Genomic DNA, 23,728 nt, shown 5'->3' with positions numbered 1-23,728 from the left:
GGAAGAGGGATCCCTCCTCAGTTGCTCTTCCTGAGGTTTCTACCGTTTTTTTTCCCCGTTAAAGGGTTTTTTGGGGAGTTTTTCCTGATCAGCTGTGAGGGTCATAAGGACAGAGGGATGTCGTATGCTGTAAAGCCCTGTGAGGCAAATTGTTATTTGTGATATTGGGCTTTATAAATAAAATTGAATTGAAATTGAATATAATGTGTACACTGTATATGTAAGGCTTTGACTGTAATATGTGAATACACTGTCTGGGAAGTAATAAGATCTTGGTATTTTCTTTTTTTTCATGTTTGTAATGCAGTAATCAACATATAGTCATGTGTTTAATTTGTATTTGCTTTGCTCTACTTATCTGTTTATGATATATTTTATTTGAATGTCTGAGTGCCATTTAGCAAAAATCAAGTATTCCTGCACCTCATGTTTTTTTTTATTTTTATAGATTTTTGTTTGTTTAATAATAAAATATAGAAATTCGTGCAATGTCAAGAACAGCTGCTAAAATAAAATAAAATAATATTATATGCAAGAGCAGTCCGACAACGGTTCCTTGAGTGTTTTCTCTTAGGAGGCCGGTGGCGGTGGAGCTGTAACGTTACAGACCTCCAGACTTTCAGCACATTACGAAGGGCATGGATTCTCGTTCACTTTAGTAGAACGGCGTGTCTGATTACGGATGGCAGTTACGGAGTTTGCGTTAATGTTTTGGCGTAGCAGAGGCCCGGGTGAAAGGAAGTGGTCCCACCGTGAACAAGTAGCTACCAAATCGGGGCAGCGAGACTGAATGGCAGTGAGGATATCCAACGAATGATTTGAAGCATTTTTTGCCAAGACTATCAGTTGAAACACATACCCCAGGTGAGATTATGTACCGAATGATATGATTCGTCTTTCTGGAATAACGTTTCTCTCCTGCATGTGTTGGCCTTGCTAGCTGTTAGCAAGCTAGCAAGCTGCCTGGCTGACATGGTGATGGTGCATGGTGGCTGCAGTCACTGTCCAGACGTTGTGTTGCGTTACACGCTGTAAATTTTTGGTGAAGCCATGTTTCAGTTCTTTGGAAGTCACTCAGTCGGGACCAAGCAAGTACACTCAGACATAACGACATGCCTTTGGCCACTAAAATAGTCAGGCATTAACGTTAACTGGTTTCAGACGGGCGCGATCCGTTTGATTTAACATTGGCTAGCCATGCTAGGTTAAGTTACCCTGTTGAACGCTGCAAGAGGGTTTCCATTGCAGTTATGTGGGTCTTTGCCCAGTCGGTAACGCAATGTCAGAGGCTAATAGGCTATCTGAGACATTATTTGGTTTCTCATTTGTACTAAGTCTTTCCTTACAGCATAGTATCGGCTCCCGTAAACAAGCTGATTTGTCGTTTGGTAACGTTAACGTTAGCGCCCAGTTGTTTGTTAATGTACGCTAGCGTCACCGGTTCATACTTGGCCACCAGTAATGAGGCCAAGGACCTTCAGAGGCTTTGTTGCTCTTTAATGTGCAGGTAATCTTCTCTGGCAGGCATCTCCAAATATGTGTTGCTTTAACACTATAGTTGTGTATTGACTCAGCTTCTTATCTATAACGTCAAATGCTTGGCAGAAACAGAGCTGCTTAGGGACTGTTCTTTACTTATCAGAGGAAAGGGGTGGCAGAGTTATGAGTGGTTTTTTTGCCCTCCTCAAAGCCACAGATATTTTTTTCTTGAACCTCCCTGAGTTACTTCAGAAAAATGCAAAATGCACGACCCTTCGTCCACCAGAGAGTAGGTATTAGATTTGTAAAACGAATCCTTTGATGTGTAAATGTTAGAAGTTCACAGTTGGAGACGCAGTCTTGGAGTTGTAAACAGCCCTGGTTTTTCCACTCTTGTGCATGCTGGTTAGTTGTGCAAGTGGTTTATTTTTGGCCATATTTTAAATGAGATGTGAAATAACGTGATTTTGATGAAACATAAATGTTTAGAGCTTAGATTTGCTTATTATTATTTTTAATCTGATGGAAATGTTTGTTGCACATGATCCAACTATAATTTCTGTTTTTATAGTGTCTGGTTTCTGGTCAGTAACATAAATAGGAAATACAATATATTTAAATTTAAATTTGTATACCCCTCCCCTAAGCCAAAATGGAAAACATAAGTCCTCCCCAGATGATTTAACATGCCTCCCCTTTTTGCACCTCCACCTCTTGCCTCATAAATAATGAACACTACCTTAGTTACTAATTAGCTAGCTAATGTCACTCACCATGGTCTCTTAGTAATTTGCAAATCTTGTTGAAAATCCAACAGTATTTTCTATTTTTACTGTTTCTGGCTATGATAAATGGTGTCATTTTTGGCTTTTTTTTATTTAAAGAAAACATGCCCTTCAAAATTGAAAACACTGGGGAGGACTTATGTTTTTCATTTTGGCTCATAATCAACTGGTGAAAGTGATATGTAGGCTATATATGGCATTATACTTTATTATATGATTTGGCATAATGAAAGCATAGAGATTCAACAAGAGGGGTCCCGAAATGGATCCCTGTGGAACGGATTTGACGGATGACCGAGACCGATATATCCTCCTTTTCCCCCACCTATTTTAGTGATCATCAAGTCTCTTCTGTAGTGTAATTAACATCATATTATGCATGCTTACTCTTATTTTGATGGCCCACTATCAGATGGAGACATGAAATGCAATACTTTCTAATGTATGGAATATTAATTCATTGTGCAAATTAACAAAAAGCATGCTGGCTCTTCATTTTAAAGCCGATACTCGCCAGTACCGATGATGTGCCGATATTATCAGCATGTTGGTCGATCCCAATAGTTCATTTTAAGGCCAATATTGGGCAATACCACTGACCTACCAATATTATCAGCATGTTGGCTGATTTCACTATTTCATTTTAAAGCCTTTATCTTCCGACCCCGATATTATCGACTGCCCTTCTTTAGGAATAACAATATTTTCTATTTTTTCTGTTTCTGGCTATGATAAATGGTTTAACTTTTGTTTTTTTTTTAGAAAACATGCCCTTGAAAACTGGCAGTAAAATTAATACAAAATACAGCCATTTAAAGTTGGATGCCCCTCCCCTAAGCCAAAATAAAAACACAAGTCCTTCCCCAGTGCTTAAAAATTATTTGACATGTCTGCACCTCCACCTCTTCCCACATAAGTAATGAACAGTCCCTTGCTTATTAACTAGCTAGCTAATGACTCTCTGTGGTCTTTTGTTAGTAACTTGCAAATCCTGTTGAAAATCCAACGATAATTTCTGTTTTTACAGTTTTTGGTTATGATAAATGGTGTCATTTTAGCAAGTTTTAAAGAAAACATGTCTGAAGGCATGTTTTCTTTAAATATTGACAGTAAAATAAATACAAAATACAGCCATTTAAAGTTGGATGCCCCTACCCTGAGCCAAAATAAAGCTAGTCTTTCTTCAATGCTTACATTTTTTTTTTGAGTGTGCAGTTTCAGTGTTTCATTCATCTTCATATTTTCAGTTTGAGGAAGGAAGCTGCTGATACAGTGTTAACATAATGGATTAATTCTGTGTACTGTGTACAGGGAATTGTGGAAATGATCATACTGGCCCTGGGTTATAGGGTTAATAACAGCCATTGGGTATGATGCGGTGAAAATTAATAATTCTGGCTAATGTTGTGGACATTGAGTCCTGCATATATGTCTAGCCTTGCATGATATAGCATGATATGCCAGAGAAACTTTGCCCTCTTTCTGGCAGCTGCAACCAACCTTGTTTCGAACTGTGGGACAGTGGCAGGTGTGTTGGCATGTCAATATGAGTTCACAGGTGAGAACGATTAAGTCATTCAAACCTGACGTTAGGATCAATTTAAACCCCTTTCAGACTAAAACTTAATAAATGTTCTTACAATTTGATATATTGCTAGATGTGATTGCATTTTGTTGCCATGGCAGTCAGTCGACTTTGAACCTAGTGTTTCTGTGAGTCTTCCTGCAAGACTTAAGCCTGTATCCAGCACAGTCACATTAACAGATACACTGTCTATGCATAGTGTTATGGTAAATATCTGAACATATAAAGTACACCTCGTAGTGGAAGCTTCTTAAGATGTGAATACATTTCACATACATAGGCCAGCTGATTAGTTCTTATGCAAATATGTTTGCTAAACAATCTTAGGAACAAAATCGAGTGAGTCTGCCATTTTTAAGGTAAGGAACAGAGGTTCTCATGTCTTCATGTCAGGTGTAGATGTTTGTGGAGTGACATAGAGATTAAGAACTGGCTGATGGTTTTATACTCTTGTTCAAGTGGCATGTTGTGTCACTGACTACGTTCACATGCACACTAACATTCCACCATTATTCAGAAGATGACGGTAGTCTGAATTTGATGCAGGTCGTGTAAACAGTATATTCCGTTTAGATATTCCGAGTTGGGCCTTTTTCTGAATATAGCATATTCCGATTAAGACGTGGGATATGCTGGTATTATTTAGGTTTTAATAGCACTATTTGAACATGTATACAGCACATTGGGAATATGCTTCTTAATTGGGGTTATTACTAGGGATGTGCACGATAAGTTGTCTTAATGATTAAACATCCGACAGTTTGCAACGTATGGCCTGTAATTTACCGGAGACATATATGTACTATGTATAACGCAACGCTTACATTTTTAAGACAGTGGTTGAAGGAATGAAAGAGCGAGGCTGTGCTCACATGGTCCAACAAGTCAGCCACTGGTGGCGAACTATTTTGATGCAAAGAAGCAAAATGACAAGCGTTCCCTCTTTCATATGCTGATGTGATAAACAACACGTTAGGGCACGTCAATAGGAGTGTGCACAGCTGCATGTAAACAGGAGTATCAGTGGAGTATTCATTTTCATTAGCCATGTAAACAGCTTAGTAGGAATGTTTTTTATTATTGCTGTCACTGCCATATGGATATTTACTGATATTTGCCACTGATGATTATGTTATGCCGCTAATGTGAGTGATTGTTTTTTTAAATTTCCCCAAGGGGATAAATAAGTACATCTTTTTCTTCTGCCATCATATACAGGTGGCGTGCCACTCTGTTTTAATGTGCAATGCCCAATTTTTAGTCGTATCTGTCTTTGACAAGTGGTTTGTGAACTGATGTTCAACCAGCATATGGCACATGAAAACGACATGCTACTGTTAGTGTTGGGGCGGCTGTGGCTCAGGAGGCAGAGCAGGTCATCCTCTAATCCCCAGCTCCTTCCGTCAGCGTGTCAGAGTATCCTTGGGCAAGATACTGAACCCCAAATTGTTCCCTATTGCTGCACCCAATTGGTGTGTGAGTGTGTGTGAATGCTTAACAGATGGTGGCACCTTGTATGGTAGCCTTGGCCACCAGTTTATGAATGCGTGCATGGATGGGTGAATGTGGCATGTGGTGTAAAGGTGCTTTGAGTGGTTGGAAGACTAGAAAGGAGCTATACCATCCCTTAACCATTTATTGTCCTTCCATATACTCATCATATGGGGCTAATAGCTATGGATATCAGAAAAGTGTAGCATTCATCAATACTCTTTCAGTATAACATCATATGAGCTCCAGGTTTAAAAAAAGCTTTTACACAGCACCTGTCAGTGGAACATAAGTACCATGTTTTTAGATGGCACAAAGCACCTGCACACCATTCTGGCACTTTTCCAAATGCTTTGAAAATTGCAGTCATCAGGCCTCTCCTAAAGAAGGGGAGTCTTTATGGCACTAGGGATACACGATAATATCGGCATCGGAAGATAAAGGCTTTATATTGAAATACTGAAATTGGGCAACATGCTGATAATATTGGTAGGTCAGTGGTATCGGCCGATATTGGCCTTAAAATAAACTATTGGGATCGACAACATGCCGACAATAATGGTACGTCAATGGTATTGGCGAGTATTGACTTTAAAATGAAGAGCCAGCATGCTTTTTCTGAATTAATATTACATACATTAAAAAGTATTGTATTTCATGTCTCCATCTGCTGGTGGACTATCACAATAAGAGTACGTGTGATATGCCAGCAAAACACCAATAATAACAATAACAGTAATATCAGCGACATACCATTTAGAACCTGCATGTCACACTAAAACAAGAATGGCATACCATTAGCCACTGTTCAGTATTGGTGCTGCTGGATATCTGAAGATCTTTTTATGCCTCCACGCCGGCGATATCTGTATCATTATGTTTTGGGGATGTCCATCTGTCTGTCAGTTGTCCCATGCTTATGAACATGATATCTCAACAACACCTCAAGGGATTTTCTTCAGATTTGGCACAAACGTCCAGTGGGGCTCAACAATGAACTGATTCGTTTTTGATGGTCATAGATCAAAGGTAAAGGTCACTGTGACCTTGTCTGCTTCATTTTTGTGAATGCAATATCTCAACAACGCCTCAGAGGAATTTCTTCAGATTTGGCACAGATGTTCACTTGGACTTAAGAATAAACTGACTGGCATTTGGTGGTCAAAGGTCAAGGTCAGTGTGACCTTACACCTGTCTCATTGTTGTGGATGCGACATCCCAAGAACCCCTTAAGGGAATTTCTTTAAATTTGACACAGACGTCCACTTGGACTTAAGAATAAACTGACTGGCATTTGGTGGTCAAAGGTCAAGGACAGTATGACCTCACAAAATATGTGTTTGGCCATAACTCAAGACTTAATATGCTTATATGACAAAACTTCACACAAATGTCTAGTAGGATAAAATAATGAAGTGATGACATTTTATTTCCAAAGGGTCAAAGGTCAACTTCACTGTGACATCATAATGTTCTGCAAAAACACTTTTCTGACCATTACTCAATGTCATAACTTAGGAACAGAAGGTGAGACGTAGGGTTGTCACGATACTAAAATTTCAAACTCGATATCGATACCCAGGAAAATATTCAATACTCGATACCATTTTCGATACAGCAGCAAAAAATTAAGAGGCATGTCATTTTTTAAATAAAGATCAGAACAACAACAAAAAATCCCCCCAAAATAAATAACAACCAGAAACAAGATCTGTCCATACAAATGTATTTATCTACAGCCCTGTTTATTTTCTGTGCTTCTGGTGAATTGGCACCACACCAGCTGCTAGTGAGGGGCTGTACCTGCCGTCTGCAGCGTGCTGTGTTCACTTCACTAAATATTTCCAAAGAGCGCTTTTTCCTTTATCATTTTTGACCAAAACTGGCTGCTCTGATCCTCCTGCAGCCGCGCTGGCCATATTACAGCAACAGAAATGTGTGCATGCATGCACAGCGACGACAGCAAGCCGGGTTGCAGCGAGGGCTCTGTGCCTGCCAGAGGCTGCATGCACAACGCGTGTCCGTCAGACCCGTCGCGCATACCCGACAGGTGCTGAGGTGGCGTGCACTGTTAGTATCGATACTTTTGTAAATTAGTATTGTATCTGGATACAGGGTTTGAGTATCGATACTTTTGACAACCCTAGTGAGACGTTTGATCACATATTGAATTGGTGACACTAATCCTGAAATTGTGCTGATTGTATAGATCTTCTGTGCTGTCGGGGGGAAGATGTGTTCCCTGTAAGAAACTGTAAGAGAACTTTGACTTGTACAGGGAGGCATACAACCATCGTTTTTATTATTATAATTATTATGGTATGGAGCAACAGAAGAAAGTGATTTTTTTTTTTAAACGTTGGAGGATGAAAATCCGACAAAGTGCTCTCACCTACAAAAATAAACAGCATGTAAGGAGAACAGAATTTAACAGTCTGAGCTCAAATATGACGTACTGTCCATTTTTAAAGTCCTCTTATGGTTTTATTGCTGCTAAACGTAATGAGATGAGCAGCAAGATTCTGAAGGAAAAGAATGAATCATAGTACAGTAGTTGGGATGTGGCTATGTAGGTTGAATGGGTTAAAATGGTGACTTTTCTGGCACATTAGCACTTGAAAATAGGACAGTAATGTATCTTGGCATGGTGGCCACACATCAAACTGTGATGACACCTGTCGCTGCCACCTGCTGTGTGGGCTTACACTGTTGCCACCGGCTACTTACCAGTTGTCAGTGTTGCATTATAGGTCCAGAGTTTATAGTCATAAATTTTTCACCAGGAGCTTGTTATTTTCTGGAACACTTTTGGTGGCAGCAACAAATTTATGTGACCCGCCTTTGTGGTTTTGATTAAATTGTCATACACACCTGTAAAGTATTAGATATTTACAGTAAATAAAACAGTTTAATAAAGTGGTGTCAATGAAAATACCTGGTTATTATTACTGAGATCTTACTTAGTTATATCACTCTTGGTATTTTTGACAACTGAAACATAACAGATTTTGACCAACCAAAATCATGGTACTGGAATGATGAAGACATGTCTCCTCTGATTAAATTGTGATTTTGTAGTGCAGACAATATGCAGCTCCAAGCAGCAGTAACTTGGTCCTGGAGGTGGACTTGCTCACATAGCAGGCCACATTGAGGTTAAACCATACTGGGCTAGAGCTTTCCTTCTGAATTCAGGGTTTCACACACATTCATTTATTTGTGGTGCCCCGCCACGATTAAAACATCTGCTGCCACATTTTGATTTTCTATTTTTGGAGCTGTACCATTCAGTAGGCGCACTGCTGGAATATATACCGTTCAGTTATTTATTGCTTTATTAATTATTGCTTTTTATTGCTCACAGCACAGAGAGTACTCTAGGCACAGACAGAGCAGAAGATCGCCAGGCGCAGTGAAAGTAAAACTTAACCGTTCATTGTGTTGGGTCTAAAGTCTGCTTTCACTCACAAGCAGCTGCTCCTCTCATCCATCCATTTTATCTGATCAGCATCGATCGAATGACCGATCAGTTATCCACCCCATGACTTAAACTTAACAAACTGCTGCTGAGGAAAAAAGTAAGAGTTTCGCCTGTATCTGCAAAAACCTTCAAATTTTGAGAAGGGACACAGACTGATAAACAAGGACCCAAACTCCTCCAACCACCTCAGCTGTCACCACACCTAGATTCTAATTCTGTTGACAGCTTGAACATTTAAAATTTGAAGGCATCTACTGAATCAGTAGTGTGGTCCTGCTCTGATTCAGTACATGTCTTTGTCAGAGAACTGACTTCAGAGCTGTCCCACTTCGTTTTGGCTCTTACCAAGAAACCATCAGCTTAGATTTAAATAGCTGCTTGACTAAAGCGCCATAGATGAACATCAGGTTGCGTTATGTTTTTAATCACCATTAAATGTGAGTGGCTGCATTATTCTAAAGCCTGGTGTGTTTGCTGCACCAAGCTGACTGCTGGGATTGGTTACAGCTGTGGGGCTCAGCAGTACTCACAGTAGAGTCATGTGCTGTGGTGGCGATTTTGGGCTGTGTCAAAATGTGTTGAAAAGCTTGTCTCAGTCTGCTCAGTGCTACCTTCATCAGCATCTGGCACCCAGCAGTACCATACTGTTCTAATTCTGCTCTCTGCTTTGTTTGTGCAGAGCTGGAGGACCCAGTCACAATCCCTGCCACTTTCCATCTGTGTAAAGGTGAGATATTTTACCTGTGAGTGTAACAGTGCAATCACAGTATCAGCACAGCACTAACCCACAAAGTGTCTGTGGAAGCCAAGATAACTTGAATGCTTCCTACATTTTATATTCATGATTGAAGAGGTTCTGGTTTAGGCTGGTATTTATGTTATTCAGCCTGTATCAGTTTCTATTGCTGCTTTCTACAGCCACAATCACTTTTACATTGTCGTTTATTTACTGTTGTATTGACTTCTGTACACCTGTGCCATGTCTGAAATCCATGATTACATGCTGTATTCTCTGTTTGTGGTTTCTCAGGTCTGTTTCCAACTAAATGTGGGGAAGCATCAGGAGCATCAGATTAAGAGATATTTTATCATGAAGCCCAGATTAAGTGTTGTCTGCTTATCCAGAAAGTCTCAGTTATTACCTGTAAGTATATTTTCTAAGGCATTCATTCTGTCAGTTTAGTCCAGCCTATTCACCCAGGCTACGTTCACGTTACAAGCAAATGTGTCTCAAATCAGATTTTCTTTTGCTCTCACTAGGGTTGGGACTCGTTAGGATTTTAATGATTCCGATTCCTTACCGATTCCTCTTACCGATTCCTACATTATATTCATTATACTTGCTATACTTAAACAAGTAAACACAAATGCAATCATACAAATACAAAAACTTTATTCTAACTGTTGCACAGTACAATTAGATGAAAATACACATTTGTGTGTGGTGTGTATTTCAGATTTAGAGCTTGTATCATCTCCCTGAGAATATATAACAACAAAAAGTGATTCTCTGATTTCTACAGTAACACTATTACCTCAAATTAACCACAGCAATGTAATAAAAAATACTTATATGCATTCATGCTTGGGCACTATTATTTACGTGACAACACCTGAACACAACACAGACACACATTGGCTGTTTGTTTCTACCTCTCCCCTCGCTGGAAGCGGATCTCCCGCTGCCAGCCGCTGCCTTGATTAAATGCTGAAAATTAAATAAAAGAGGGAGACAGGTGTCTCCTATTTTATCTTATTTTGTTATATTTCTACCGCTCCCCTCGCTGGAAGCGTCGGACCTCCCACCGCCCACTCCCGCCGCACGCTCTCATACACGGAGGCCCGGTCTGTTAAATAGCCTGTAACCATGACAACTGTGTGACACAAACTCAGTGCTTTAGTGATTAGATAATGTCGGGCTCGGTCGGGTTTGGACAGAAATATGCGGCCCGTGCCGCACTCTAATGGAAATGCACGTGCGTTTTTTTTTTTTTTTTTTTTTTTTTTTTGGACCCGGTTCCAAAGAAGAACCGGATCCGGATCCCAACCCTAGCTCTCACGTGCAACACATATCGCATCTTTCAGAGTAGTGTGCACACACAAATCAAAATGTTTTCCATCAGATCTCGGCCACTTTCATATAGGGTCCTAAATCTGACATATATTTGATTTTTGCCATGTGACCGCTGTGAGAACGGTCATATTGGAATTCATGTGTGTTTTTCCCATACATCCATGTTTTTTCCATGTCAGACTTTACTACGCAGATGCAGATCACTCACCATACGGTCAGTACATTTACATGACATTAAAGAAAATTGATTCATTGTGTTAGTCTCACTAAAACCAGACCGAATCAGATTTCTCAAAGTTGTACTAACACACCCAGATACTGCAATTAGGAGTCAAATTATTCCTGTGTGTATATATGCAGTTGGACCAAAACTGGCCGAGGCGCTTGGCGCGTACTCCGCACTTTCCGACCCTGGCTTTGACCTGGAAGTTAAATAGCATGAAATGCATAATAGAAGAAGAAACTGGTAACCACATGGTGAAATCTACATCCAGAGCCATGCATTTTTGGCCGGACGAGGAGACACAGTTCATGCTGTGTCAGCTGACAGAATTAAATATTTAACAGCACAGACGAAATGTACAGAGCTGTTAAGTTATCCGCCATGGTACCAGTTTGGCTAGCTAACCGTAGCTAACTTTTTTGTTGACTCTTTGGTCTGTGACGTAATAGGTCAACCGGAAAAAGGTCCAGTACTAACAAACTGAAAGGGGGCATATTGCCACCTATGGTAGTGGAGTCGCACATACTTGGCTCAGTAAATGGATTCCCCTCCCGTGCTTGTGTACTGGGACAAGGACAGTAGTCCAATTAAATGGCCTTGTTGAGCTATGACTGTAACTCCACTTAACTGTGCATGGATACGTACTAAGTTTTGGTACAGTCTGTTGAAGCTACAGAAAGCTGCTGTAAATATACTGCAGCTGCAGTAGGCCACCCCAGTCTCCAGCCAATAGAGACTGCCTGACTCTCTCTGACAGGGTCAGCTTGCCTACATGTTGTGACGTCACTAGGGCTGTAGTCAACCAAAGAAAATCTTAGTCGTACATAATCTTCAACTAATCAATTAGTTGTAAGCATTTTTACTTCTGCGGTGGTGTGTCTGTGTCACTCTGCAGTTACTGAAAAAATGAAAAAACCTCGCACACTGCAGGGCTCCTATTTAGTGAGATTTATTTCACCTAGTCTGCAGTTACACCTCCAAAACACTAGTTGGCGGTGGATGACTCTGTTAAGTTTTGTAAAGTTTAGTTGATTCAAAACACACATTAAATATTGCTTAATAGAGACAATTTCAAATACAAGTACGCAAATCAGCTTCAGTATAAATTAGGGCTGCACGATTAATCGCAATAAAATCGTGATCTCGATTCATATGCATATGCGATCTAATTTTTCAATAACAGCGATTCTGCCGACCCCGCCCGTGCCGGGAGTCGGGACATCTGCATGAAAACAAGCGCTCCCAACGACGCAGCGTTATACCACGTGATGCAGAGCGACAGCCGGCCGGCAGTTTGGAAAGCAGCGAGACGGGGGAAACACACTGCTCACTGTAGCTTCAGTTTGTGCCTCATACAGATCTGCTGGTATAGTTAACTTAGCATTAGCAAGCGTGATAAAAGACGGCAGAGAGGCGACGTTGTGCAAATAAACCAAAGATTTATTAATTTTCTGTAGCAGTAAACACATGGGCCGATAACAAATGTGTTAACTAACTATGCTAAAGTTTTACAAGCTATTCAGGGCTGCCGACGATAACATTAACATGACAAACAGCAAGGCTACGGCAAGTTAACGTACTGACACTCCTCAGACAGACAGACACACACACACACACACATACCAGACAGCCTCTCAGTTCTTAGCCGCTAACGTTAGCTCATGTACAACACAGGTACCACACAAAAACTTTTACAAAGGGTCATAATGTGCTTCTAGTGACTGTCAAATTGCCAACGAAAGTTGTTTAGACTGCCTGCTCTCATGGGACAAAGATCCTCTTAGAAGAAAGACGGATCACTCTGCTCTGCCGCCAGAACAAAGTGGGAGGCAAAGATCCTCTCTGAGGAAGAGGGTTCACTTTGCTGCAGGGTTCACCAAAACGTTTTTTTGTTTTTGTTTTTAATAAATTGAACACACATTAAAGAACATACAAGATCCTGTAGAGAATTAATACAAATAATACAATAAGATAAACATTGTCAAATTAAATGAAGGAAGAGGATTTTTTAAAGGCAAATAAAATATTGGGGATTTATGTAAAAATATACATAGAGACATATAAATAATTATATAATTAAAGATGTAGGCTATGTTAGGTGAATACTGCTGTCAAATGCATGGTGTTGAAACGTTTAATTTTGACTTAATTCCAGGCCTGGAATACCTACCTCAGAAAAATGTTGTTCAACATTGATATTATTGTTAAAATTGTTCAAAAGCTGTAAGAGAAGACAAGAGACTGAAGCTAAGACAGGGGTGTTCCTTCTCTGCTGACCAGAGTTTATGTGCCTTGTGTTTCTTGTATCAGGCACAATCATAGGCTTTCTTATTTAATGATATTTTTTTAATTATTTATTTATAATTTTTGTTACTTTTCCTTTTGTATCAGGAAATAAGCACAATATATCTTTATGTTAAAAAAAATCGTGAGAGAGTCGTGATCTCAATTATAAGCCAAAAAAATCGTGATTCTCATTTTTTCCAGAATCGTGCAGCCCTAGTATAAATCGCAGCATTCACAGACAAACGTGTGTCTTTATCTGGGCACATTTCCCCACCAGTACAACATGCTAACGTTATTAGCACAAGTCTATGGCATTTACATTGTATAAATTAGCCTAGCAGTTAGCGATCTTTCCCTTGTCTCATATAAAGCCAGGGACAACAGCAACATTTAACAAAGGTAAGGGCACACAATTCGGCTCCATTACAACTCACAAAGTTCACTGACAAAACAACTGTCTTATAATAAACACATTTTCCAAGCAAATACAACATGCTAACGTTATTAGCGCCAGCCTATGGTATTTTAAAATATTAGTCGTAAGAGATTTCCTCTGCTCATATGAAGCCAGGATAAATCCCTAAGCATAAATCCCTGAAGGATAAATCACACACACGACTTAAAATGCTATTTTAGTGGAGGCTTTACTGTCTTCACAATTTATTGTTTCTTATCTGTGAAATACAAGTAAATACAAGCTTTGTTTCCACTGAGGGAAAAGGTGTCAGTATCCAGAAACGGAGAGGTTTGCGTCACCGCAACGCTGAGCGTGAGGGTGGGCGAGTTCAATGTTGTGTAAAGCTATTGATGTAGCACTTCTCTCCTTATAAAAGTAACACGGCGATTATTTGACCAATGAGAATTTAGTCGGACGAGAGCATATCAACCAAATTGTCGACCAGGAGACTCTAGACCCTAGATATCACCCCCTTTTACACTGCCTGGTTAACCCTTTGGGCCCTAGGCCTTTTTTGGGGTATTTTTACTGCCTTTACTTTTAAGATCATATCACAGTCATTATAAAGGCTACATACACATGCTGTATCTTGTTGTTTTTTTTTCCTCAGGACAATCTGGACTATCCAGATTTGTATGTCATTACATGTCCTTCTATGTGCCTGTATTTTATATTAATTTTTATATCAATGAAAAAAACAAATCCGTGTGACTAAATTCTTACATTTTTACATGTATCNAAATAGGCAACCAAGTGCAGTGATGTCCTCCAAGATAATATTTGCCACTTTGTTTGCAGTAAACAAAAAATTCTGGATGTTTTCTTGTCCACATGATCCTGACTTATTTATCCATGCTCCGTGCTGCTCTTTGACCTGACCTGAACTGACCTGCCCCGTACGTGACCTGAGGTTATGTCACACATGCATAATTAGGCTACGGTTGTCTGGGTGTGCAAAGGTGAAGTGCGCTGGTCCTTTTATGACTGCTTCAATCATTGGAACAGAAGGCAAATTGCAGAAATACTTTGTCATACAAAGTTTGATGGAGTGTCAACTGGACAATATGGAGATATTTGAGTCTTGAAAGCCGGACTACAAATGTGGATAGACAGGGAGAAACACACGCAAGCCTAAGACGTGGTAAGATACGATATTCCTCACTAGATGAAGTGACTGATAACAAGATCTGTATAATGGATTGTAAAGAAATTTGTCAGGTTTTTATTTTGTAGACAGTTGATCTGTATGTACAGCGTGATGGGTTGACAGCACAATAATGTGTTTGGTATCACTGGAAAGCTCTGCTCCTGCGCTTTCGTGTGATATGCGTGGTATTTCTGTGTGAGCCTGTATTCGTGAGTAATCCATCCAAGAGTAATGTGTGTGCAAAGCTGTATGAAAGCTCTGTTATACATAATTTTAGTGTAACTTTCTCATTTTTTTTGGACTTTGGACTACCAACAAGTGGTCTTGTTGGAAAGCTGTTTTTCTGCTGTTTCACGTGATATGAGTGGCTTCTCGCTATGACGAACAGTTGCAGAGAAAATCCATAGAGAAGAACAGGTGTGAATTTGGACGCACGCTGCGCCCATAGGGTTAAGGTGGGAATATCGCGCCATTCGACTGCCTCACTGTTCTGCAATGTACGATTGTAGAATGTGGGGGACAGAGTGGTTTTGCCTCTGAACCAGGAATGGGCGTAGTAACAGCACTGAATCAATGACTGTATAAACAGGACAGCTGGCAGGACGGGATCATGGGTGGCAGGTGTGACAGTTTGATGACATGTTATGTGTGTGACCTACTGCTGGGAGATTTAAGAAGTAGCTGCTAGCAGTTAGCAGCTCCTCTGGCAGCAACACAGCGTCTCTCCCTCACCTCTCTCGCCGTGTGCACACATGGGAGTCGGTGTAATGTAAACCATGTGATGCTCGCGGCTCGACAGTGAACTACATATATGTAAATGTGCAATAGTTATGGTAGCATAACTTGTCACAGGTTACACAGGTGATGATTAGAGGAGAAATGGGAGAGCATAAATGTCCAGGTGGACAAAAAAAACCAACTCAGTAATTTAGGATTTTGCTAAATGAGAAGGAAATCACCCGTTGATTTATATATATATATATATATATATATATATATATGTATATATGTATAGATCCCAGGGTAAATGTTTTGTATTTGGGAGCTGTTAAAATGTGTAATTTGTGGTAGATTTTATTTTGTTGTACTATTAATATTCTGAATCTCACTCTAAATAACTGTTGTTTACAAATGAAATGAGAGATCGTTTTTCTTTAGTTTTTACTAAATATTTGAAAGCAGACTGTTAGGTTGACATGTAAAACTGTATCACTTATTTTGTTGCAATTCTGGGTTCTTCAGTTACTTTTTTTCTAATTTGTCATATCATTAAGAATATCGTTATCGCAAAAATACCTTGAAATATTATACTGATATTCTGGGGCCATATCGCCCACCCCTACTTCAAACATGAATGTGAACAATCTTGGCAAAAAAGATCAGATCTGGGGAAATAATTAATGAGCATTAAGCCCTGTAATGTGAACGTAGTTTAAGTAATCTTATCTTTTAGCACTTTTGGTCTCAAGCTTGAAACAAGCTATTCTTAATCTCTAAACAAGCTATTTTTGATATCTTAACCAGATGCTTTAGGCTGCAAGAAAGCTCAAAGCAAGGTGTTCTCACATTCTAAAGAGGCTCCAAACAAGTGGTTCTCAAGCTCTAATAAATCTCTAAACATTGTTCTAGGCACTGTCTCTAGTCAATTAACTGTGACAGAAGGTCTTTGTCAAAGGCGATGGAGACTGCGTGTGCGTAGACTGCTGTAACTACTGTCTACAGCACATTAACATAGCACTCTCATCTCCCTTGCCAGTGAACTTGTGAAAAGAAGAGGATGATGATATGAGATAAAGTGGACAACCGGAGGAGCCCAGCCCCCTCACCTCCACCTCTTTGAAGCATGGCAGGCCTACAGCTTGTCACCCCTGCCACTTCACCCATGGGGCCTTTCTTTGGCCTGCCATGGCAGCAGGAGGCTATCCACGATAACATCTATACACCTAGGAAATATCAGGTAAGAAGGCTGTTGTCTCTGGGTTTTCCCTGGAGGTTTCAAGACAAAGCTGGCAAAGGCTGGAGAACGTGCATGGCAGGCTCAGCTTACACACACTTCAAGACACCAAGAATAATACCTATAACTATAACTACAAAAACACCGTTTAAAAGATTGTCCTAACTGAACTGGATGGCTGAACAAACACCACAACTTAAACTACAACAACAGACAAACAATATTGGTGGGATCCCTTTCAAAGTGATATGATGAAGGACAGGACCACAGACAGCCAATCAAAATCCAAATTAATTTACAGGCCGTCACAGCTGGAGTGTGCAGCCCTTTCTTGGCACCACTGTTTACACATTATCGTGAATCAATGTGCATGCATTATCGTTATAGCTAATGGTAATGTTCTCAGTGTGGACGGCCCTGTATAGCGTTTGCTTTTTTTTAAATCAACATGATGTGAGGGATTGGCTTTTTTTGTGGAGTACACCATCCCATCAGACGTTTTCCACAGCCGTGACTTTTGGGCCAACATGCCATGACCAGATAAACACTGTTAAAAAAAATGAAGGAAACACTTAAATCACACATCAGATCTTTATGAACAAATTATTCAAGTTGAAAATCTTAAAGGAGCTATATTTAAGAAATCTAAAGCAAATAGTCATAAAATCCTCCTAATATGTCACAGAGACTAAGGAATAATGTTCATATAACATACTGATCTCACCGACAACAATAGTACAGCCAGAATATTCGCATTTAAAAAAAAATGTTATGGTCTGCAAATCATATTTATGTTTTGAATTTGTGTTTTGGCCTGTTGCGCCACCCACCGCCGTCTACCAGTCACACAGTCAGTAGAGTCTCAGCATCAGTTACAGTTACGACTGAGCTACAGCAGCACGGCAAGCAGCATTAGCAGTGTCCCAGTACATAGCATTAGCAGTCTCCTCAGCTGTATCCCGGCAGCAGCATTAGCAGTGTCCCAGCATTAGCAGCCGGCTTCTCCTCAGCTGTATCCCGACAGCAGCGTTAGCAGCAGAGAAGCCAGACTTGCTCGAACGGTCCGCTGGAAAACCGAAGATCTAGGACGTGGCGACGCGGCCCTGCCACGGCAGCCGCCCGTGGGCAAACAAATCAGTCTCCAGCAACCTCGAATCTGTAGGGGAGGGGGGCGGACACGACTCGCGGCAGTATTTTGAATTTGAGTGCAGTAACCGTTTTGGCCACATTCTTACATACAGCGCCTTTAACTGATGTACACTGTATAATATGTTGAGAACAAAATGACCTAATAATAATTATTATAATAATAATAATATTACTAATAATAATAATGGTCAGTGGAAACCAAAATCAGTAACCCACCGAGGGCTTAATTCAAAATCACACCGAAAATCAAAGTAAAAATTAAAATCCCAGCCTGATCCAACTTGTGTGAATTTTGTCATTGGCAACTTATAATATGACTCAATAGTGTGTATGGCCCTCATGTGCCTGTATGCCCTCCTGACAGTCTGTGGTGGTACTTGGTGGCGTTGGATGCACTGATAGATAACATCACATAGGTGCTCAATTGGATTTAGGTCAGAGGGGAACAAGAGGGCCAGTCAATGGCATCGATGCCTTTGTCATCCAGGAACTGCCTAATCACTCTGGTCACATGAGGCCAGGCATTGTCCAGCACCGGGAGGAACCCAGGGCCCACTGCACCAGCGTAAGGTCCGACAGTTGCTCTGAGGACTTCATCCCAGTACCTAACAGCATCCAGGGTACTGTTGGCTATGACATAGAGGTCTGTGCAACCCTCCAAGGATATGCCCCAGACCATCACTGACTCACAGCCAAACAGGTCATATGCTGGATGATATTACAGGCAGCATAACATTCATTACGGTGTCTCCAGACTCTTCGCCGTCAGATATGCTCATTGTGAACCTGCTCTCATCTGTGAGGAGAACAGGGCGCAGATGGGGACCTGCCAATTCTGGTGTTGTGATGTGAATGCCAGTCGAGCTGCAAGGTGCTGGGCTGTGAGCACAGGTCCCACTAGAGGATGTTGGACCCCCATGTTCTTAACAAATTATACAATGTACATCAGTAAAGATCTTCAACTTGAATAATTTAGTCATCAAGATCTAATGTGTGAGTTAAGTGTGCCCTTCATTTTTTGGAGTAGTGTGTAACAGAGAAAAATGGCAAATTTAGAGCGATTCATTGCTGTAGTTTTGTTCTCTTGGATTAGTATTGTATTCATTTGAGCGGACACTTTCCTTCCTCAGCTCACTGTCTGTGAACCTCTACTCTCCTCCACAGGTAGAACTTCTTGAAGCAGCTCTTGAACATAATACTATTGTCTGCTTGAATACTGGCTCAGGGAAGACCTTTATTGCAGTACTTCTAACAAAAGAGCTCTCCCACCAAATCCGTGGACATTACCAAGAAAATGCGAAGAGGACTGTTTTTCTGGTGAACACAGGTACCTGCAACACACAACACCAGCTGTTGTTTTTGATGCACCACAGAAGTTTCTATGTGCTTTGGTGTGCCATTTTGTGAACTATAAAATACATTTTGAAAGTGGCATTGTTCATTCACCCAGCTCATTGCTCATGTAAATTGAAACCCATGGAATAATTAAACTTTTCGAAGTAGTTCATTGTTTGTGTGGTCTACATTGTCCAGCTTTGTCTGTAGTTCAGCAAGCAGCTGCAGTCAGGACTCACTCTGACCTCCAAGTGGGAGAGTACACAGATCTGGAGGAGACCTCAGCATGGACTGACCAACGGTGGAGTCAAGAGATAATCGAGAATCAGGTGTGCCTATCATTCTCATTGCCTTTGGCAATATTTGTCTTAATAAGTCAACACCAGCTTCATACTATAACCCTGATTCCAAAAAAAGTTGGGATGCTGTGTAAAACCTAAATAAAAATAGAAAACAATGATTTGCAAATCCTTTTTGTTTGTCTGTCCCTGGTAAAGTTATGTCAGGTTTAACAATAGGCAATGGTGGTTGATTAATACAGGTGACCTTAGTGGTCTAGCTATAAAAAAAACATACACTATTAATGTTCGTTCCAATTTCAGCACAGTCACATGCACCATGATCAAGCAGCCACCTCAAAGGGTGCACAGTCCAACCGCATTTGGGTTACACTCAGTTCTGTACATTTTTCATATTTAGTTATTTTCATTACAGTTATGTTGGATGTAAATTTTAAACTAGGTTTGAAAAGCCTTGTTGCATTGTTATACTGTGTTGTCCTATTGACAATGGGGTTTGACTCAGGACTCTTAAGTCAAATTGTTGGCTTTCAGTGTCATAGTCAGACGGAATAATGCTATGGTCACTGTTGATAATAACATTCTTTTCCCTCCTGTCACTTCTACAGGTGCTGGTCATGACTTGCCACATATTCCTGCACGTTCTGAGAAATAAAATCTTACCGTTGTCTAAAATCAACCTGGTGGTTTTTGATGATTGTCACCTGGCCATCACAGACCACCCTTACTGTGAGATAATGAAGGTGAGATTTTGGTTGCAAGTAAAATTCATGTTTCTTTGCAGGACTGGCAAACACTCATTCCAGAGAATAGTGAATGACCTTGCTCTCCTTTCTCTCTCTGTAGCTGTTTGAGGGCTGCTCCTGCAGTCCTCGTATCCTGGGTCTCACAGCCTCCATTCTGAATGGGAAGTGTGATCCGTCAGAACTGGAGCAGAAGATCCAGAATCTGGAGAGAATCCTGAAGAGCAACGCTGAAACTGCCACTGACCTTGTGGTCCTGGACAGGTACTAAAAGTGATTATATACCAGAGGTGAACAACTTCATCTACAGATTTTTGAAAGTTACAACTAAATTTTGCAACAGCTTCGTAAAATCACTCCATGAATGAAAATCAATGACAGCAATAAACTGGCAGCCAGTAACAGTGACCCATAGATGTATCCTGAAGTCTAAACTCGTGCTCTGTTTTTTTTGTTTTTTTTCCCCCAGATATGCCTCCCAGCCCAGAGAAGTGGTGCTGGACTGTGGCCCCTATGTTGATAAGAGTGGCCTCTCTTCCTGCCTTCAGGCAGAGCTGGATGAAGCACTCCACTTCCTGAATGACTGCAACATATCTGTTGCCAGAGAGGACCGGGACCCCACGTTCATCTCCAAACAGGTCAGAGCCGTGTCATTATTTGATCATATGATTTTCACTTTCTTTTATGCCTCCGCTCCAGTGATAGCCATGGCTGGAGGCATTATGGTTTTGAGTTGTCCATCCGTCTGTCCGTACGCAAGTACATCCATCTGTCTGTCCGTCCATCCCGTCCTTGTGAACACAATATCTCAAGAACACCTCAAGGGAATTTCTTCATATTAGGCACAAATGTCGACTTGAACTCAACAATAAAATGATTAGATTCTGGTGGTCATAGGTCAAGGTCACTGTGGCCTTGTCTGTCTTATTTTTGTGAATGTGAGATCTCTAGAAAGCCTTCTGCAATTTCTTAAAATTTGCCACAAATATTCACTTGGACTTAACAATGAAGTGATTAGATTTTGGTGGTCCACGGTCAAGTCCATGTGACTTCATCTGTCTCAGTCTTGTGCACGGTCAAGTCCATGTGACTTCATCTGTCTCAGTCTTGTGAACGTGATATCTCAAGAAAACCTAGAAGGTTTTCTTCAAAGTTGGCACAAATTTCACTTGGACTCAACAATGAACTGACTGGATTTTGGTGGTTGAAGATCAAGGTCACTGTGACCTCATCCAGTGCATCTATGTTTTCACAGACATCAATGTAAACTGTAAGAGAAAGTTGACTGGTGTGTGTAAAACAAATGTGTTGACTGAACTATACTTGGCTCTGATGCAGTTGACTGGTGTGTGTAAAACAAATGTGTTGACTGAACTATACTTGGCTCTGATGCAGTTGCCTGTCTCTGTCTACAGTCACCATTCTGTAGCCTCGCTCAATGTCCCGCCCACAATACTATCTGATTAGTTACATGTCCTAAGTAATAGTGAAAGCTACTGTGTCACAGTGACCAAAGATCTTATAAACCAACTCAAAGCTCCATTGTTAGTCTTTCTCTTTTGTTTTCCCACTTTCTCTCTTTGTCTTACTTTGTTTGACAAGTTGTCCTAATCTTGATACTACTGTCAACAACTGAGTGCTCACAGTGTCAGTGAGTGCTGTAGAGAAGTTGTAGCAGCCTCAAGGCTTGCGTTTGACCAGTCAGTGATACCATGGTAGTCCCTGGTTCATTGGAAACTCCTGCCACTAAAGCAATGACTTATTGGTGAGAAGGAATTATGCGCTAAGTGCTAAATTTAGACCTATTTTCCTCAGGTCAATACGCAGTCATGCGTCATGGGCTCATGAAAAGGTTGCTGGAAAGGTTCCTGAGGCTTTAAGTAAGAAGAAAACAAATCAAACTGCTGTTGACACTGTCTCTGTCCTCTCCAGGTCCTCAGTGACTGCCTGGCCGTGCTGCAAGTGCTGGGACCCTGGTGTGCAGATAAGGCAGCAGGCATCATGGTGCGGGAGCTCCAGAAGTACATCAAACATGAGCAGGAGGAGCTCAACCGCAAGTTTCTACTCTTCACTGACACCATCCTGCGCAAAGTGCATGCACTCTGTGAGGAGCACTTCTCTCCTGCCTCGCTGGATCTCAAGTTTGTCACCCCCAAGGTCCTCCGGCTGCTCGAGATCCTGCATGAATACAAGCCCTTTGAGCGGCAGCAGTTTGAAAGCGTGGAGTGGTACAACAACCGCAACCAGGACAACTATGTGTCCTGGAGCGACTCCGAGGACGAAGATGAGGATGAGGAGGTGGAGGCCAAAGAGAGGCCCGAAGCCAACTTTCCCTCACCGTTCACCAACATCCTCTGTGGGATCATCTTTGTGGAGAGGAGGTACACAGCTGTCGTCCTCAATCGGTAGGTCTTTGTCATCTTTATGGTTGTTTGCCCTGTGCTGTGAGAGTTCTACTTACTGTACACAGAAACATTGAATTTCCTTTAGTTTATCTAACTGTACTCAATGTGATTGTTGGTGGCCTTTAATGTGAAGTCACTAGCCTTTGTCTGTTGTCTTTTTTTATGCCTCCATGCCAATGATAGCCGTAGTTGGAGGCATAATGTTTTGGGGTTGTCCTTTCATCTGTCTGTACGTACATATATACATCCGTCGGTTCCATCCTTGGGAACATGATATCTCAAGAATGCATCAAGGGAATTTCTTCAAATTTGACACAAACTTCTACTTGGACTTAAGAATACATTGGTTAGAATTTTGTGGTGAAAGGTCAATGTAAGTGTGACCTCACAAAATCTGTTTTTGGCCATAACTCATGAATTCATGTGCTAATTATGATAAAACTTCACACCAATATCTAATAGGATAAAATAATGAGGTGATGAGATTTTATATCCAAAAGGTCAAAAGTCAACTTTAATGTGACATCATAATGTTCTGCATAAAACACTTTTCTGGCCATTATTCAGCGTCATATCTCAGGAACAGAAGGGGAGACATTTGGTCAGATACGTAATTGGTGACACTAATCGTGGGTGCCCTCCTTGAAACTGTGCTGATTGTATAGATCTTCTATGCTGTAAGAGGGGAAGATGTGTGTGATGGACAGTGTTGGGTAAGGGTTACTTTAAAAGTAATCAAAGTACATTACTGCGTTACTTTTTAAAAAAGTAACCAGTTACTTTACTGCGTTACTCCCTGAGTAAAGTAACTCAATTACTTTAAAAGTACTTCCAA

At 40.8% G+C, this 23,728-nt stretch overlaps 1 protein-coding gene across 3 annotated transcripts in view; it reads left to right on the top strand.

Moving 5' to 3' along the window:
* The first annotated feature begins 708 nt into the window (after window positions 1-708).
* Window positions 709-23,728, top strand: part of dicer1 (dicer 1, ribonuclease type III) — a 47,924-nt gene continuing 24,904 nt past the window's right edge. Inside the window, exons 1-10 of one of the 3 annotated variants that reach the window (XM_050061305.1) lie at window positions 709-864; window positions 9,501-9,548; window positions 9,852-9,965; window positions 16,765-16,965; window positions 19,276-19,438; window positions 19,657-19,775; window positions 20,354-20,488; window positions 20,592-20,752; window positions 20,958-21,126; window positions 22,421-22,893. In XM_050061305.1, coding sequence (XP_049917262.1) covers window positions 16,852-16,965; window positions 19,276-19,438; window positions 19,657-19,775; window positions 20,354-20,488; window positions 20,592-20,752; window positions 20,958-21,126; window positions 22,421-22,893 — 1,334 coding nt within the window. In that variant the 5' untranslated portion in view covers window positions 709-864; window positions 9,501-9,548; window positions 9,852-9,965; window positions 16,765-16,851. Of the gene's footprint in view, window positions 865-9,500; window positions 9,549-9,851; window positions 9,966-16,764; window positions 16,966-19,275; window positions 19,439-19,644; window positions 19,776-20,353; window positions 20,489-20,591; window positions 20,753-20,957; window positions 21,127-22,420; window positions 22,894-23,728 lie in introns of all 3 variants that reach the window. The other 2 variants (XM_050061303.1, XM_050061304.1) reach the window with 2 other exon arrangements.

The sequence above is a fragment of the Epinephelus moara genome, chromosome 14 (assembly GCF_006386435.1).
Source record: "Epinephelus moara isolate mb chromosome 14, YSFRI_EMoa_1.0, whole genome shotgun sequence".
NCBI classification, from domain to species: domain Eukaryota; kingdom Metazoa; phylum Chordata; class Actinopteri; order Perciformes; family Serranidae; genus Epinephelus; species Epinephelus moara.
Note: the sequence above shows the minus strand (reverse complement) of the source record. Positions and strands in the feature narration are given on the sequence as shown.